Here is a 14,296-nt window from a genome sequence, read left to right on the forward strand (position 1 = left end):
GAGAGTCCCTGGGCCACCCATCAGGGTCAGAGGCCCCACCCGTGAGACTTGCCAGGACTTTGCCAGAGAGGATGTTAGACCTTCATCCCGTCCCTTACAGGACTGAGCCCAGGGAAGCCGCGAGGGGGCGCACTCACCTCCTGCAAGATGAACTTCTGGTTCTCCGGGGTGGTGTCTTGGCACGGATGCACGACCAGAACGTCCTTGTCTGCTTCCACCGCCACGCAGCCCTCCGGCTGGTGAGTGTTGTAGCGGATTTCCTTCTGGGACGTGTACTCAAAAAACTGCAAGGAGGCAGCCGACACATGTCAGTCACCCGCTGATGTGGAAGGAGGGAAAAACACTGGACGGGAACTTGAGAACTGGGCGGGGTGGTGTCCAGGAGTGGGGGGGAGGGCAGGCTCTGCTCTCCCCAACTGGAGTCTCTCTGATCAGGCTCCTATGCGTCCTGCAGCAGGCGGCAGTCTCTAAGGCAGGCTTACTGACTACATATCAAGTGGCCCTGTCCTTAAGGCAGGGAGGCCGGGGCTGCTGCCCGCCCACCTCTGACCCTGGGCTGGTACGGAACAGCAGAGGGAAAACACGAGTGCCGGCACCAGCACTTGGGACTCTGCGACCCAGACCAGCCGCTGCCTCTACTTTTCCTGACTCCTTCCCTCTCCTCCCCCCATCCTCCACTCCCCCACCCTCCCCAATTTAATGGCTCCCACACTAACTGGAAACTGTGAAGTGCTGTGCATGGCTGGCAGTGGCTGCAAACGCCTGGCTCTTTCAAGGCAAGGGCTTTGCTACTGTAGGGGCGCAGGATCCACCTTCAGGGCATGTAGAGAAGCAATGAGCGCTTCTGTCTGAGACGGGGCCTACAAGGCTGAATTCTTTGCATATTTTCCAAGACGCTCACCCAGCCACCCCACCACCTCGCAGCTGGGAGACTGTACACAGGCAGCCGGTCTTAAGGCACATAGAGCAGTGCTGATTAAAACAAGTGTCTGGGATTCATAGGGTTGCAAGGCAGCTCTAGGCTCCCAGCGGATGCTGATGCCACCAGCCAGGCCCCATCAGCTTGGAGAAGCCCTGTTCTCGGGCGTGGGGCGGAGCCAGGAGAACGTAAGGTTAGGGGTCTGAATGATGATAGACTGCTAGTGACCGTAAGAAGATGCAATACTCAAGTGGAATTGGGGCAACTCCAGCTTAGAAGACAGCACTGACTCTCCAGCCCAGCCTGGTAACTCCTCGGAGTGGTAAACTCTGGACGGTCCACAGCCAACACTTCTCTCAGCTCCCGCAGTCTCCAAGGGACCGGCCCCAGGGGGTCCACCTGCCTTCCTGGCCTGTGGGTCCCGTCCTAGCCCTCAGGACAGAGCTTCCCTTGCCCAGCCTAAGCATAGCACGTAACTCAAAGACCCAGCCCACAAAGGCCGATCCCCCTCTGCCATTATTGCAGTATAGCCACAGAGCATCGACACCTGTGACAGCGTTGAGCAATTCTAAAAGTTCACCTGAAACACAGACCCGTTATTCTTTCCCTTCCTTTCTTTCTGACTGAAGGTGTCAGTCACTCTGTTGCTGATCACGGCCGAGACGGGGAGGTGGGGAACCAGTCCATACAGGCACGCGGGGAAACAGCAAGAAGCCACGAGTAACGCGGCAGGTGCCGGATGCTCCAAGGACGTCTAACAAGCCGAGATGGGTCTGATGAAGGGGACAGGAGTGATGGGCTATGCAGCGCACGGACATGATACCAGCAAGGATGAAAGATGTCGTCAAAAGCCCGTGTACACAAAAGGGTGGACGAAAATGGGGCTTAATTTTCACGGAGGCCTGAGTTCATCCCCCCACACCCCGCTGCCTGTTTCCACTTTTGATCTTTCCCCAGTAGTCCAACATGAGCACACATTGCTTTTTGCAGTGAAAAAAGAATCAAATATCTAATCTAAAAGGAATACTCATGACGTACCCATCACTTCCCTCTCGGAGGCAACACCCACCTGGTTCTGGCCCATCCCATGGCAGGTGTACAGGGTGACCTGGTGCCCTGTGATCTGGTTCTCGTCAGGAGGGTTGTAGTCGAAGCAGAAGTTCTTCAGGCCTTTGTTCTGGAGCTAAACAACACAGAACGGCAGTGGTTTGGTCCACACTAGCCCGCGCCACGGGCTCCCCACAAGGCACCCAAGGGAGGGCGAGTGGAGTGAGAGGACAGCCTGCCTCGAGAACTGGACCGCGTGGGGCAGCCCCTCACCTCCTCACTGCACTGTCCGGCCTACAGGTGCCTTCCACGGGCCGGCGTTGTGGAGCAGCAGGGTAAGATACCACTGCCATGCCAGCATCCCGTGTCAGAGGGCTGGTTTGAGACCCAAACGCTCTGCTTCTAATCCAGCTCCCTGCTAATGCACCTGGGAAGGCAGTGGATTGCCTTCTTGAGCCCCTTGTCACCCATGTAGGACACTAGGATGGAGTTCCTGGCTCCTGGTCTCACCTGGCCCAACCCTGGCTATTGAGGCCATTTGGGGAGTAAAACAGTGGACGGAAGATCTCTCTCTCTCTCTCTCTCCCCCAATCTGTGTCACTGTGCCTTTCAAATAAATAAATCTTAAAATTTATCTGTTTAAAAAGTGCTTTCCTGGGCCAGTGTTGTGGCAGAGTGGATAAAGCTGCCACTTGCAGGGCCAGCATCCCACATGGGCACCATTTTGTGGCCCGGGTGCCCACTTTCAATCCAGCTCCCTGCTAATGGCCTGGGAAAGGCAGTGGAAGATGGCCCAAATTTTGGGCTCTTGTCACCCATGTGGGAGACCTGGATAAAGCTCCTGGCTCTTGGCTTTGGCCTGGCCCAGTCCTGGCCATTGCAGTCATTTGGGGAGTGAACCAGCTGATGACAGATCTCAATCTCTCTCTCTCTCTCTCTCTCTCTCTCTCTCTGTGTGTGTATCTTCCTCTTTCTATAATTCCAACTTTCCAATAAATAAATAAACAAATCTTTTTGAAAAAAAGTACTTTTCCATTCTGTTTTGTAGCAGCAAGCTTTATGCCCACTTAAAACATTTACTTATTTATTTGAAAGCAGAATTACAAACAGAGAGAGAGAGAGAGAGGGAGGGAGAGACAGAGATCTTCCATCCACTGGTTTACTCCCCATATGGCCTCAACAGCCAGAGCTGGGCCAGGCCAAAGCCAGGAGCCAGGAGCTTCTTCTGGGTCCCCCACATGGGTGCAGGGCCATAAGCAATTGGGCCACTTTACACTACTTTTCCCAGGCCATTTGCAGGGGGCTGGACTGGAAGCAGAGGAGCTGGGACTCGAACCCACTCCTGTATGAGCTTCATCTGCTGCAGCACAGCACCCACCCCTCTTCACCTTCAGTGTAAGATGACAAAACTGAGGGTCAGAGACTGAAAGCTCTTATCTCTTTGTTTCTCATCAGTAGCAGCCTTGTCGCTGCACTGGTTCAAACACATCTGGCTGTAGCCTTGAACTGAGATGGATACAGCTAACTAAGCCAAGGCAATGATATAAAACGGTTTTAAATGACTTTAGAGCATGGTAGCGTTGACAATACTTCCTTAGAGAAATATATTCTATAAACAGAGACAGCTGTCAAGAAAGCGTAAGCCTCACGCAGTGCAGCACTGTGAGTTGTCATGTTATTTTCAATCTATTTTTGAAACTATGTTAAATGTACTTTGGGATAAAACCATGAATAATTATGTCGATGATCTTAGAAACCAAGATTTTCAGTGTAAGAAAAAAAAATTCAGGGGCCGGCACTGTGGCATAACAGATAAAGCCGCTGCCTGCAGTGCTGGCATCCCATATGGCTACTGGTTTGAGTCCTGGCTGCTACACTTCCCATCCAGCTCTCTACCATGGCCTGGGAAAGCAGTAGAAGATGGCCCAAGTCCTTGGGCCCCTGCACCTGCATGGGAGACTCAGAAGAAGCTCCTGGCTCCTGGCTTCGGATCAGCCCAGCTCCAGCCATTGTGGCCACTTGGGGAGTGAACCAACAGATGGAAGACCTCTGTCTCTCTCCCTTTCTCACTCTCTGCCTCTATCTATAACTCTGTCTTTCAAATAAATAAATAAATAAAACTTTACAAAAATACAATATCAAAGAAGAAAAAGTCTTGAGATTGCTTTGAATTTGAGAGAGCAGTATGAGCTCATTGTTTTTCAAAAATATGTATTATTGTAGGCTTTGTGGCATAGCAGGTTAAGCCACCACCTACAGCACCAGGCATCCCATATGGGCTCTGGTTCAAGTCCTGGCTGTTCCACTTCTGATCCAGCTCCCTGCTAATGCACCTGGGAAAGCAGCAGAAGATGGCCCAAGTGCTTGGGCCCCTGCACCCATGTGAGAGACCCGGAAGAAGCTCCTGGCTTCAGCCTGGTCCAGCCCCACTCATTGTGGCCATCTGGGGGAGTGAACCAGTGGATGGAAAAATCTCTCTCTCTCTGTACCTTTGCCTTTCAAATAGATTAATAAAGTCTTTTAAAAATACATGTATTATCCTTTCTCTGTCTACTGACAAAGGCTACAGCGATACTATTTCACATGATGGCTACTAGCCATATGACAATGAACACCTGAAATGTGACTTATTCAAAATGAGATTTATTATAAAGATGAAATATACACCAGTTTCAAGACTTAGTATGAAAAAAAGAATATAAAATATCTCAGTAAGTTAAGTTTTACATTAACTCTGCTGAAATGCTAATATTTGGGATATGCTAGATTAAAGAAAATACATTATTGACTTCACTTGCTAAATGTCCACAACAGCAGTGGCTGGGGTGGGGCCAGGCTGAAGCTGGGAGCCAGGAACTCAGTCCGGGTCTCCCACGTGGGTGGCTGGAACTCAGCTACTTGAGCCACCACTGCCGTGTCCCAGGGTCTGCCTTAGCAGGGAGCTGGAGTGAGAGCTGCAGCCAGGAATGAACCCCAGGACTCTCACGTGGGGCACACGCACTTTACCTGGTGTCTGGCTAGGCTAAAGGCTCATACAAACTCATCTTTTAATGCCACTTTCCAGGAAACCTTTGAAGGGGCCTCACATGGTTCCCAAAACATGCTTCCTGACGTACGCGGCTCACAGCGTGCCTCTGCCGGACGGCACCGTCCACAGGCAAAGACGACCCGCAGCAAGGACCGGGGCTTCTGGGAGGAAAGGCAGGACATGCTTGAGTCAAGCCTGCGTCCACCACCACGGGGCTCTCGGAGCCAACCAAATGGGGTCAGAAGTCAACAGAAAGAGGTGGCCACTGATAGGAGATGGGACAACTTGAATATTAAAACCAGGGGGCGGTGCTCTGGCATGGTGGGTAAAGCTGCCTGCAGTGCCGGCATCCCATATAGAGTCAAGTGACACCATGCCTGGGATTACTTAAAAAGAGAAAAACATGGAGGGTGGTGTAAGGAAGAGGGAAAAGCAAAAGAGGCAGAATCTTGAAATTTCTAGAACAGGGGTTGTTGCTGTGGTACAGCAGGTTAAGCTGCTACCTGTGATGCCGGCATCCCACATGAGTACTGGTTACATCCTGGCTGCTCCACTTATGACCCAGCTCCCTGCTAATGCACCTGGAAGAGCAGCAGAAGATGGTCCAAGCGCTTGGGCCCTGCACCCTTGTGGGACCCTGGCTAAAGCTCCTGGCTTCTGGCTTTGGCCTGGCCTAGTCCTGGCCATTGCAGCCATTTGGGACTAGAGTGAGTAAAAGGGAGATTCTCTCTCTATCTTCCTTTCTCTAACTCTGCCTTTAATTAAATCTTTAAAAAAAATTTTTCTAGAACCTCCAGGACAGGATTCATTGTATCATTCTGTCTGCATTCCTGTATGATTACACATTTTTATAATGAAAACAGAATTTAACACAAGCATCCTGCTTTACCTATCAAAGACTTCCAGAACGCACTTCTGATGGGGAGGACCCAGAGGAAACCCTGCTAAGTCGGTGTGATCCTGGCAAAAGCCAACGACGCTGGGCATTTCAGTTGCCTCATCCCTAAAACATTTATTTTAGGTTTTCTGAAATACTAGAAGTGACTCTCCTATTCCCAACTGCCTTTGTAGACCGCCAAGCTGGGAAATACCACCTAGTCTGGCCACTGACACTGGAAGCGAAGTGATAAGGTGCTAGTAAAAACACGGACATGGAAACATGAAGGAAACCTCGCTTTCCCCATCTGTAAAATGGGAGGCTTTCCTTGCCCATTCCAAGACGGCTTGCAGCTCTAGGATCAAGGACCAGACACTCACAGGGACAAGGAAGGACAGGGACAACGAGGTGGGAGAGTGTGGGTGTGAGGGTGGTCAGCAGTGTCCAGCCAGAGGTCTTTGTGCCCAGGACGTGCCCAGGAGCTGCTGAGGAGTGTTGGAGGCCAGGGCCTCCCTCCCACCGAAGCCCACCATGCTCACCATCCCGAAGAAGCCGGGCCTGTCTTCAGGGACGTGCAGCTCTGGGTACACGGTCTCCAAGAACCACTTGAAGTCCTTACACTGGAGCTTGGCCCGGAGCTGCCGCCTCTCCGTCACGTCCCCAAAGGGTTCCTGGGAAAACAGCATCCCAGTGAGTCCCTGCAGGTCCAGTGCTTCCTACGCAAGCCCCGGCTCCCCGGTGCTCACTCACTGAGGTCGCAAAGCACAGAGACTAAACAGCCATAGGGGCGCGTCACAGCTTATTTGGGTACAAAATGGATTGTGAACACTGTGCACAGTTTTTTCGTGATGTGCCTCTTCCACAAACTTTCTGAAGACCCATCATGTTGTGTGCCAGGCCCCGTGCAGGGCAAGGAGACTAAAAGACCAGCAGGAGCGGCTGTCACAGAGACGACCCCACTCCCAGGTGCTGGCACGACAGGGAGGCGCACACAGGTGGAAGAAGATGCACGGGCTGACGGAGCCCGGGAGCCGAGCCCCGGAGCCACACTGGCACCCTTGAACCCGTGCCTCATCCATGGACCTTTGATCACAGAGCTCTACCAGCAAAACTTCAATTTTGCCATGACTTATCCCACGGCATTGCCAGGATATTCACCTCCAAACACGGGCACGTAGCCACCACCTAACCGTGAGTGAGAGCCTTCTATGTGCTCAGTATACTGAAGCATCAATAAGTAGTTATGCAGGAGGCGCGTGCACTACAATAAGAAATACTTGTGCAAGTTTGGTTTTATTCATGAAACCAACGGGAACTTGCAAACAGCCACTCTTTATCATAGCAAATGTGCTGCTACAAGAACTATACTGAGTGCTGAGACATGGCTACCCCTCACCAGCATGTTAAACTCTAAACACTGACCAGCGAGCTAGTTAACACAGTGTAGTAAGTGTGTGTTGGGTAGATCTCCAGATTCCTGCTCGTTTTCCAGGAGCTCTTTCTTCCACGGGTGTCACTGTGACACTCAGCCCCTGGGCATTCAGCCTGGAGGTGTATTCAGGGACCCTCTAACTGTCGTTCCTTTGGGAATCCTCAGGAACAGGGAGATGGAGGCTCCAGGCTGGTGTCACAGAAGTGCAGGTGTTCCTATCTGCAGCCCCGGAGAAGGCAGAGAGGAAACAGAGGCAAGTGACCCTGGGAGCCCAGGGGCAGAGGGGGCCCAGCCAGGGGTCAGGCTGAGAGGTGCCCTGCAGCACGCAGGCCCCCTCCTCACATCTCCCTCTCTCAAGCTCCAGTTTTCTTATCTGTAAAAGGAGACTTTTGCTGCTGCCCTGCAGGGCCGCCGTAAGGGCTCAGAATCCCATCAAGCGGTCAGGGGAGAAGTCTTGGAGCAAGACCTTCTAGTCCACTCAGTGGCTGGGTCACCCATGCAAATGCAGGACACGTGGGCGCCCTGTCCTGGGCGCCCTGCCTCTGGCGTGCACAGCCGGCTGTACAGAGCCAGTGAGCTGCACTGCGTCTCAAGCCCAGACCTTGTGGGAAAGAAGGGGCAGATCCCTGGTCCACAGCGGTCCTGAGGCAGACAATGGGGCCCTGAGATCTGTTGCCGGAGGGCAGTCTGGCCTGAGGCCCTGGTCCCACAGATTCCAAGGGGCTTGTGCTGGTCTCAGGACAGTGTGGCCCATGTCCATGGGGAGCAAAGCAACAGCTGCACCTTGGTGTCAGCAGGGCCACCTGTGCTGTGTGCAGACACCCAGCTCAGCAAGGCCACCAGGAGGGAGGGCTGCCCCATCCTCAGCATGCATGGTGGATGGGGAGGGAGGGTGGCAGCGGTGGCCTGGCCACTCCCCAGGTCTCCTTCTGTCAGGAAATGGAGCCTCTGGGGTTCTCGGACACTTCAAGGAGGCTAGGAAGAGCTCTGTAGAGGGAGACAACAGATGTTGAACTTACAAGGTAGGTGCGCCCTGGGCCATTGTTTTAAGGTAAAGGCCTGTGACTTGCACAACTCTACTGGCTACACAGAGGAAACCCTGCCATGCACACAGTGCATGACCCGTGACACTGGGCGTTCCTAACCAGCTAGGGCGGCCCAGTCAAGCCTCAGGACTTGTGGGTTCTGTGTTTGCAAATCTGCTTGCCTGCTAAAGTTCATTTGTAACCCTCAAATTAATACTTGCAGTCCTTTTGCATTTTCAGATACTCAGGGACAAAAATCTTAAGTTGCCCAATGCTTATGTCCCCCCGTGAGGTTGACCGGGGCCAAGCCCTGTCTCCCTGTCTCAGCTCTCCAGGATCCACTGAGTGCCGTGTTTGTCCCGGTCCTCCTGAGCACGGTGACCTCCCCAGCCTTTTCGTTCTAAAACAGCCCCCAGCCGGAGTGCTGAGGTCCCGCCGGGAGTTCCCGAACGCAAGAAGCTCACGCTGTGCCTTTGACAGAAAGCGTGGGTGTCAGATCAGCTTTGCTCAGGCGTGAGGTACAGTGCGGTTGGCTGTGAGCTCCATGCTAATGACTCAACAATACATTAACCAAGGGGTCTTGAAGCAGACACGTGCACAAAACAAGGTCTCTATCGATGGGTTGATCCAAGGAACCTGACCGTGGATTTCCCCTTGGGGCAGTGGCTCGGTATTTCCAGTGTTTGCGATGGCTTTCCCAGGCAGAACAGCTGGGGATGATGAGCATCGGTTGTAAAAGGAGGAAGAAAGTTTTCCCATACTTGTACCCTGGGCGCTCAGCGGCTCCTCTGCTTGCTGAGCTGGGCCTACTACACTAGGAAGCCAGGATCAGGTGTGTGTGTTGGCGTGCGGCTGGCGGGAACTCACCAAGCGGGCACGTGGGTTGCGATGGTAGTACAGCTCCTTGAACTCGTCCATCCACACTTCAGCCGCCCGGACACTGTTGGCCAGGGCCTTGTTGCGGGAATAGGGGGCTTGCTTGGGGAAAACATGGCCGACGTGCGAACACGGGTGCGTCTCCAGAGTGCCCCCACACTGCCAGATCTGCACACAGAGCGGGAGGGAGGCCAGGGCAGTGAGCAGGGGAGGAGCCGCCAGGCCACGGGTCCACCGCACGGAGACGGGGCACATAGACAGATGTCACGGTGGACACCGCTCCCACGCCCAGTCTCCAGGGGGCGCACTCACGACACGGCATGCAGGCCAAGAGCGCGGAGGTGGGCCCCGAGACCCTGCGTCCACGCACTAGAGCTCATGCACTTGACTCAGACACTTCGCTGTGACCCACATTCTCAGGACGTGAGACACGGGCTTGGTTACCTGAACTCCTCGCCACAGAAGAAGGGAAAGCAGCAAGGAGGAAGAAGGGTTGGGAAGGGGGGGAGGGGGAGCAGAGGAGCTCCGAGAGGCAGGCAGAGCAGCCTGACACCTAGGGGAGAGGCAGAAAGAGCGTTACAATCACACCCACACAACTCGAGGGGCAGCCAGCCAGGGCCCATCTCACGCTGCAGCAGACGGCTGTGAACAGCGCTCCTTCCCACGGACAGCGCAACCAAGCGCCGCATCTGGTCCTTAGAGCAGAGGGCGTGAGTCCCCAGAGCAAGGCCAAAGTCTTGTTTATGTGAGATAGTGGGACACCAGGAACATATTATTAAAAATCTTGTTTCTCTCAAAACACATTTATGGGTTTTTTTCTTTCTGTTTATTTATTTCAGAGACCAAGAGAGCTCCCGTCTGCTGGTTCACTCCTCACATTTCCACAACATTTGGGGTTTGGGGATCGAACTTGAGAGCAAGGAACTCAATCCAGGCCTCCCACAGGGGTGGTAGGAGCCTAATGACCTGAGCCGTCACGGCTGCCTCCAGGGTCTGTGTGAGCAGGAAGTTGGGCTCGGAGCTGGAGGCAGGCATGGAACACGGGTACCCCGATGTGGGACGTGGGCACCCCCAAAAGGCAGCTTAGCCACCAGAACAAACACCTGCCCCCACATAAAGTTTTGATACTTAAAATGAACGATTCTGTAAACCGGAAAATCCATAGAAATGCTAAGGATTTTTCGAAGAGGTTTGTGCCGAGGCCACAGTCAGCAGTGGGTTTGTTTGAAGTTCCTCAAATCTGCGTGCTCAGAGACGGTGCTTGTAAAGCTGTCGTCTTAACAAGATCCCCCAGTAATTCTCATACGTGTCCAAGTTTGAACGTCTCCAAGCTAAACAAAAAAGTGGCATCCCAAGTCGCTAACACAGCCAGGCTCCAGAAAACGGGTTCAGAGGCAGGGGCCTATGGATGGTCCAGTCTCTGCCACTCACTCTGAGTGACTTTGAACAAGGCATGTACCCTCTCTTGGTCTCGTTTCCTCCCCTCTGCAGACAGAGAGAACTGGGTGACTGGCAAGGCCTCAAGTCTATTAAAAAGTATACTTTTAAAAAGCTAAAATAAGAAGGCCAGCATGTCTCTAGGACATGTGTGTTGTTATCATATTTGGGGGATCATGGGAGAAACTGGCAATATGCAGAAAAGGCCCACTGGGCTCCCAAAGCAGAGAGAGAGAGAGAGAGAGAGAGAGAGAGAGAGAGAGAACAAACACAGGGTAAGAATAGGTCCACAGAGAAGCCTGGAATACTTACCCTAAAGGAGAATTCGAGGTTTTCTCCTCCCCAAACTTCCATTCCTGTATCATAAGACCCCAGATACTCAAAATATTTCTTACTCACAGCAAACAGCCCACCAGCCATTGTTGGAGACCTGGGGAAGCATGACAGGCAGGTTTCAGGGGAGCAGCAGGGAGCCGGCACACTCCTGGAAGCACCTGCCCACCTCGCAGCCTATCGTCCCTGTACCCACCCCTAAGCACACCTTCAGCTGTGCAGGGACCCCATGGTCCCTGCCTTGGGGAAGTCCACACACGTCTCAGCAGGCAAGCCCTCTGTGGGATCCCCGGCTTGGCCTCAGTCAGCCAGGCTCCCGTGAACACAGAGGAGGCCAGGGCAGGGGAGGCCTGCAGGACAGAGGGGCACTGGCGGCGAAGACGAGTGGCGTGGCAGCCCAGCAGGAGCAATGGCCCAGGGCTGGGCTGGGCAGCAGAGAACGAGGAGAAGCTACGAGGGCGGGCTTGTCCCCTGAGAAGGTGGCAGTGGCCTCCCAGTGCGGGCACCTGCAGGTTGCCACCTTCAGTGGTGAGCACGGGGCTGTGAAAGGCAGCTCTGGCATCAGGAGTTCCAGGGGACCAGGGCCCCTCTGGTCTCCTCTGGGCTGTGGTTGGCGAGCAGCCAGCTCCACAGTCAGGAACAGCCCAGGCTTCCATGTGACCACGCGGAGACGCAGGGTCAAAGAGCATGTCCCAGAACGGGGGCGCTCACAGCAGTGAGAGCTGGAGGCGGGAGAGCCTCCGGCAGCATGGACTTCCCTGAGCTCCAAGGCCATGGCCACCGAGACAAGGACAGCGGCAGTGCCCGCGGGAGGGGAGGCTCCAAGCTGTAGTGCAAACACTTTCACAGTGTTCACCCCAGAAACACAGGAAGTGGCAGGACACATACGCTCGCTCCTGAAGCCCAGGCCTGCTACAGGTCAGGGAGGTGGACCAAGAGGACTTCGTGTGGGCCAACAGGCTGCATGGGATCCAGGCCAGCCCCCTCCTGCTCTGTGCCCCTGGTCAGCCAGGAACTGAGCCGGGTGCCCTGCGAGGATTCCCACAGAAGCCTGGCTCCCAGCCTGGCTCCCTCCCTTCCCTGATGCCCACTCAATGCCCCCAGTCCCTCCACCTCCGCATCTCTGGAATCCACCCTCTCCCGAACCTGGAAGACAGCGAAGGCTCCTGACAGTGTCCCCACCCACAGCCCCGTGCTCTCCAGAGCCTCCCCCGCTCTGCAGAATGTCAAGTGCTCAGGTCACTCCTGCCCTCAGCCTTCAAGGCCTTCAAGGCCAGTGTGACTGGCCCCGCCCGTCCATCCAGCCTCATCCCCTGACTCTGTCCAGCCAACAGAGGGTCATCTCAAGGATTCAGCCCAACTGCCAAATGTGGGTGCAGACCCAAGTCACCACGTGTAGCCCATACACCAGCAATACAGCTGAAGTCCTGACCCCATATCCATCTCCCGATGGGTCCTGAACTTGGAAGGGGAGGAAGAGGCCAGACTATTGCTTCCATATCCCAGAATGAGAGCCATGGGCCTCCCTGCACCTGGCTCTATTCAAGCCAGACTCACCCACTGGCCAGCACCGACTCCTCCATTCCAAGTCCACCCACCACCCAGTCCAAAGCAGCAGACAGTGTTAAGCCCAGAATTACTGTATGTCCCAGCCATGCCACTCCTAGGGCACACACCCAAAAGAACGGAGAGCAGAGCCTCCAACAGATATGAACATGAGTGCCCACAGCAGTGTTACTGGCAACAACCACAAGACAACCCCAGCAGCCATCGGCAGGGGCGTACATCAGTGAAGTGTGGTTTATAGTGCATTCTGTGGCATATCACCCAGCCATGAACATGTGTGAAGTTCCGTGGGCATCTTGACAACATTATGCCGGTTAAAAGCAGCCAAATGCCAAAGGACAGATACTGTGTGATGCCACTAACGGGAGGTGCCACAGAGACAAAACATAGAACACAGGCTACCAAGGGCTGGGAGAGTCTCTGCATGGGGGGTCGAGAAAGATCTGGAAATAGAGCTGATGGCTGCACCACATTTTGCATGTGCTTCATGCCACCGGACTGCACACTTAAAAATGGTAAAACCGGGAAATTTTGCAATGCGTATTTTACCACGATTCAAAAGTCAAATTAATTAAAATGTCCTAATGGAAAGTCATACGTATTTGCCAAGACGTTTGGTAAAAACAAGTGGTCTAGGAGAGAAAGCTGACAGCTCCCCACCCTTTCCCGCCCTGGGGGCCCTTCGTTCACAGGACAACCAGAGGCAAGGAGACCCCAGAAGCCAACGGCTGACCTGATGACGTCGATGGGGGAGCGCATGCGCAGCCTCTCCCTCTCGGGAACCACATGCCACGTGAACACCAGCCTCCAGTCGAACCCCCCAATCTGGGGCTCCCCGGGATTCCCCAGGTACTCGAAAGTGTTCCAGTCGATCACATCAATCACGGGGCACACCACTGCTGACTCCTTTTCATGGATCCTGCAACACCCAAGACATCCCGTGGCTCCTACCTGGACAGGTGGCAGGAGGACAGTTAAGAAACCCGAGGATGAGCGCTCGCCATCGTCCTGGGAGGAAGGAGGAATGCCAGAAAGGCCTGCTAACCTTATTCAGGGGTCTGCGCATGCCACAGCCCTGGCGGGCGACACTCGCGGGGGATGCTGGTGACACGGGGTAGGGGAGACTTTAGTACAAAAGGCGCCAGGGATCCAATGCTCTCTACCTCCGAACTTAGGACACACAACCAAGCTGGCTGGCCCCACGGGCAGCCTACTTTGTACGAGAACGGGAAAGCTGGGCGAGGCCAGGCTGACGCTGGAGGACAGGAGCCTGAGCCATGGCTAGAGAGTGCCGTGCCCCACAGGGCTGCTGCTGGCACCTGGGGCAGAACCATCTCTTCTGGTTCACACTTCACATGCTCGCAGTGACCACCAGCGGGGCTGAAGCCAGGAGGCAGGTCTCCCATGTGGGTGGCAGGAATCTATGACTTTATTTATTTATTTATTTATTTATTGACAGGCAGAGTGGATAGTGAGAGAGAGAGACAGAGAGAAAGGTCTTCCTTTTTGCCATTGGTTCACCCTCCAATGGCCGCTGCGGCCGGCTCATCGTGCTGATCCGAAGCCAGGAGCCAGGTGCTTCTCCTGGTCTCCCATGCGGGTGGCAGGGCCCAAGAACTTGGGCCATCCTCCACTGCCTTCCCGGGCCATAGCAGAGAGCTGGCCTGGAAGAGGGGCAACTGGGATAGAATCCGGCACCCCAACCGGGACTAGAACCCGGTGTGCTGGCGCCGCAAGGCGGAGGATTAGCCTGTTA

The 14,296-nt window shown here is 54.3% G+C and overlaps 1 protein-coding gene across 1 annotated transcript in view; it reads right to left on the reverse strand.

Annotated features, from left to right (window-relative positions):
* Positions 1 to 14,296, reverse strand: part of GALNT12 (polypeptide N-acetylgalactosaminyltransferase 12) — a 31,756-nt gene that overhangs the window by 1,136 nt on the left and 16,324 nt on the right. The window contains exons 4-9 of the mRNA XM_062207892.1: positions 13,274 to 13,459; positions 10,954 to 11,071; positions 9,196 to 9,372; positions 6,411 to 6,542; positions 1,989 to 2,102; positions 138 to 284 (exon numbers count right to left, since the gene is read on the reverse strand). Of these exons, the coding sequence (XP_062063876.1) occupies positions 138 to 284; positions 1,989 to 2,102; positions 6,411 to 6,542; positions 9,196 to 9,372; positions 10,954 to 11,071; positions 13,274 to 13,459 (874 nt within the window). The remainder of the gene's footprint in view (positions 1 to 137; positions 285 to 1,988; positions 2,103 to 6,410; positions 6,543 to 9,195; positions 9,373 to 10,953; positions 11,072 to 13,273; positions 13,460 to 14,296) is intronic.

Source organism: Lepus europaeus, chromosome 12 (assembly GCF_033115175.1).
Source record: "Lepus europaeus isolate LE1 chromosome 12, mLepTim1.pri, whole genome shotgun sequence".
Lineage (NCBI taxonomy): Eukaryota > Metazoa > Chordata > Mammalia > Lagomorpha > Leporidae > Lepus > Lepus europaeus.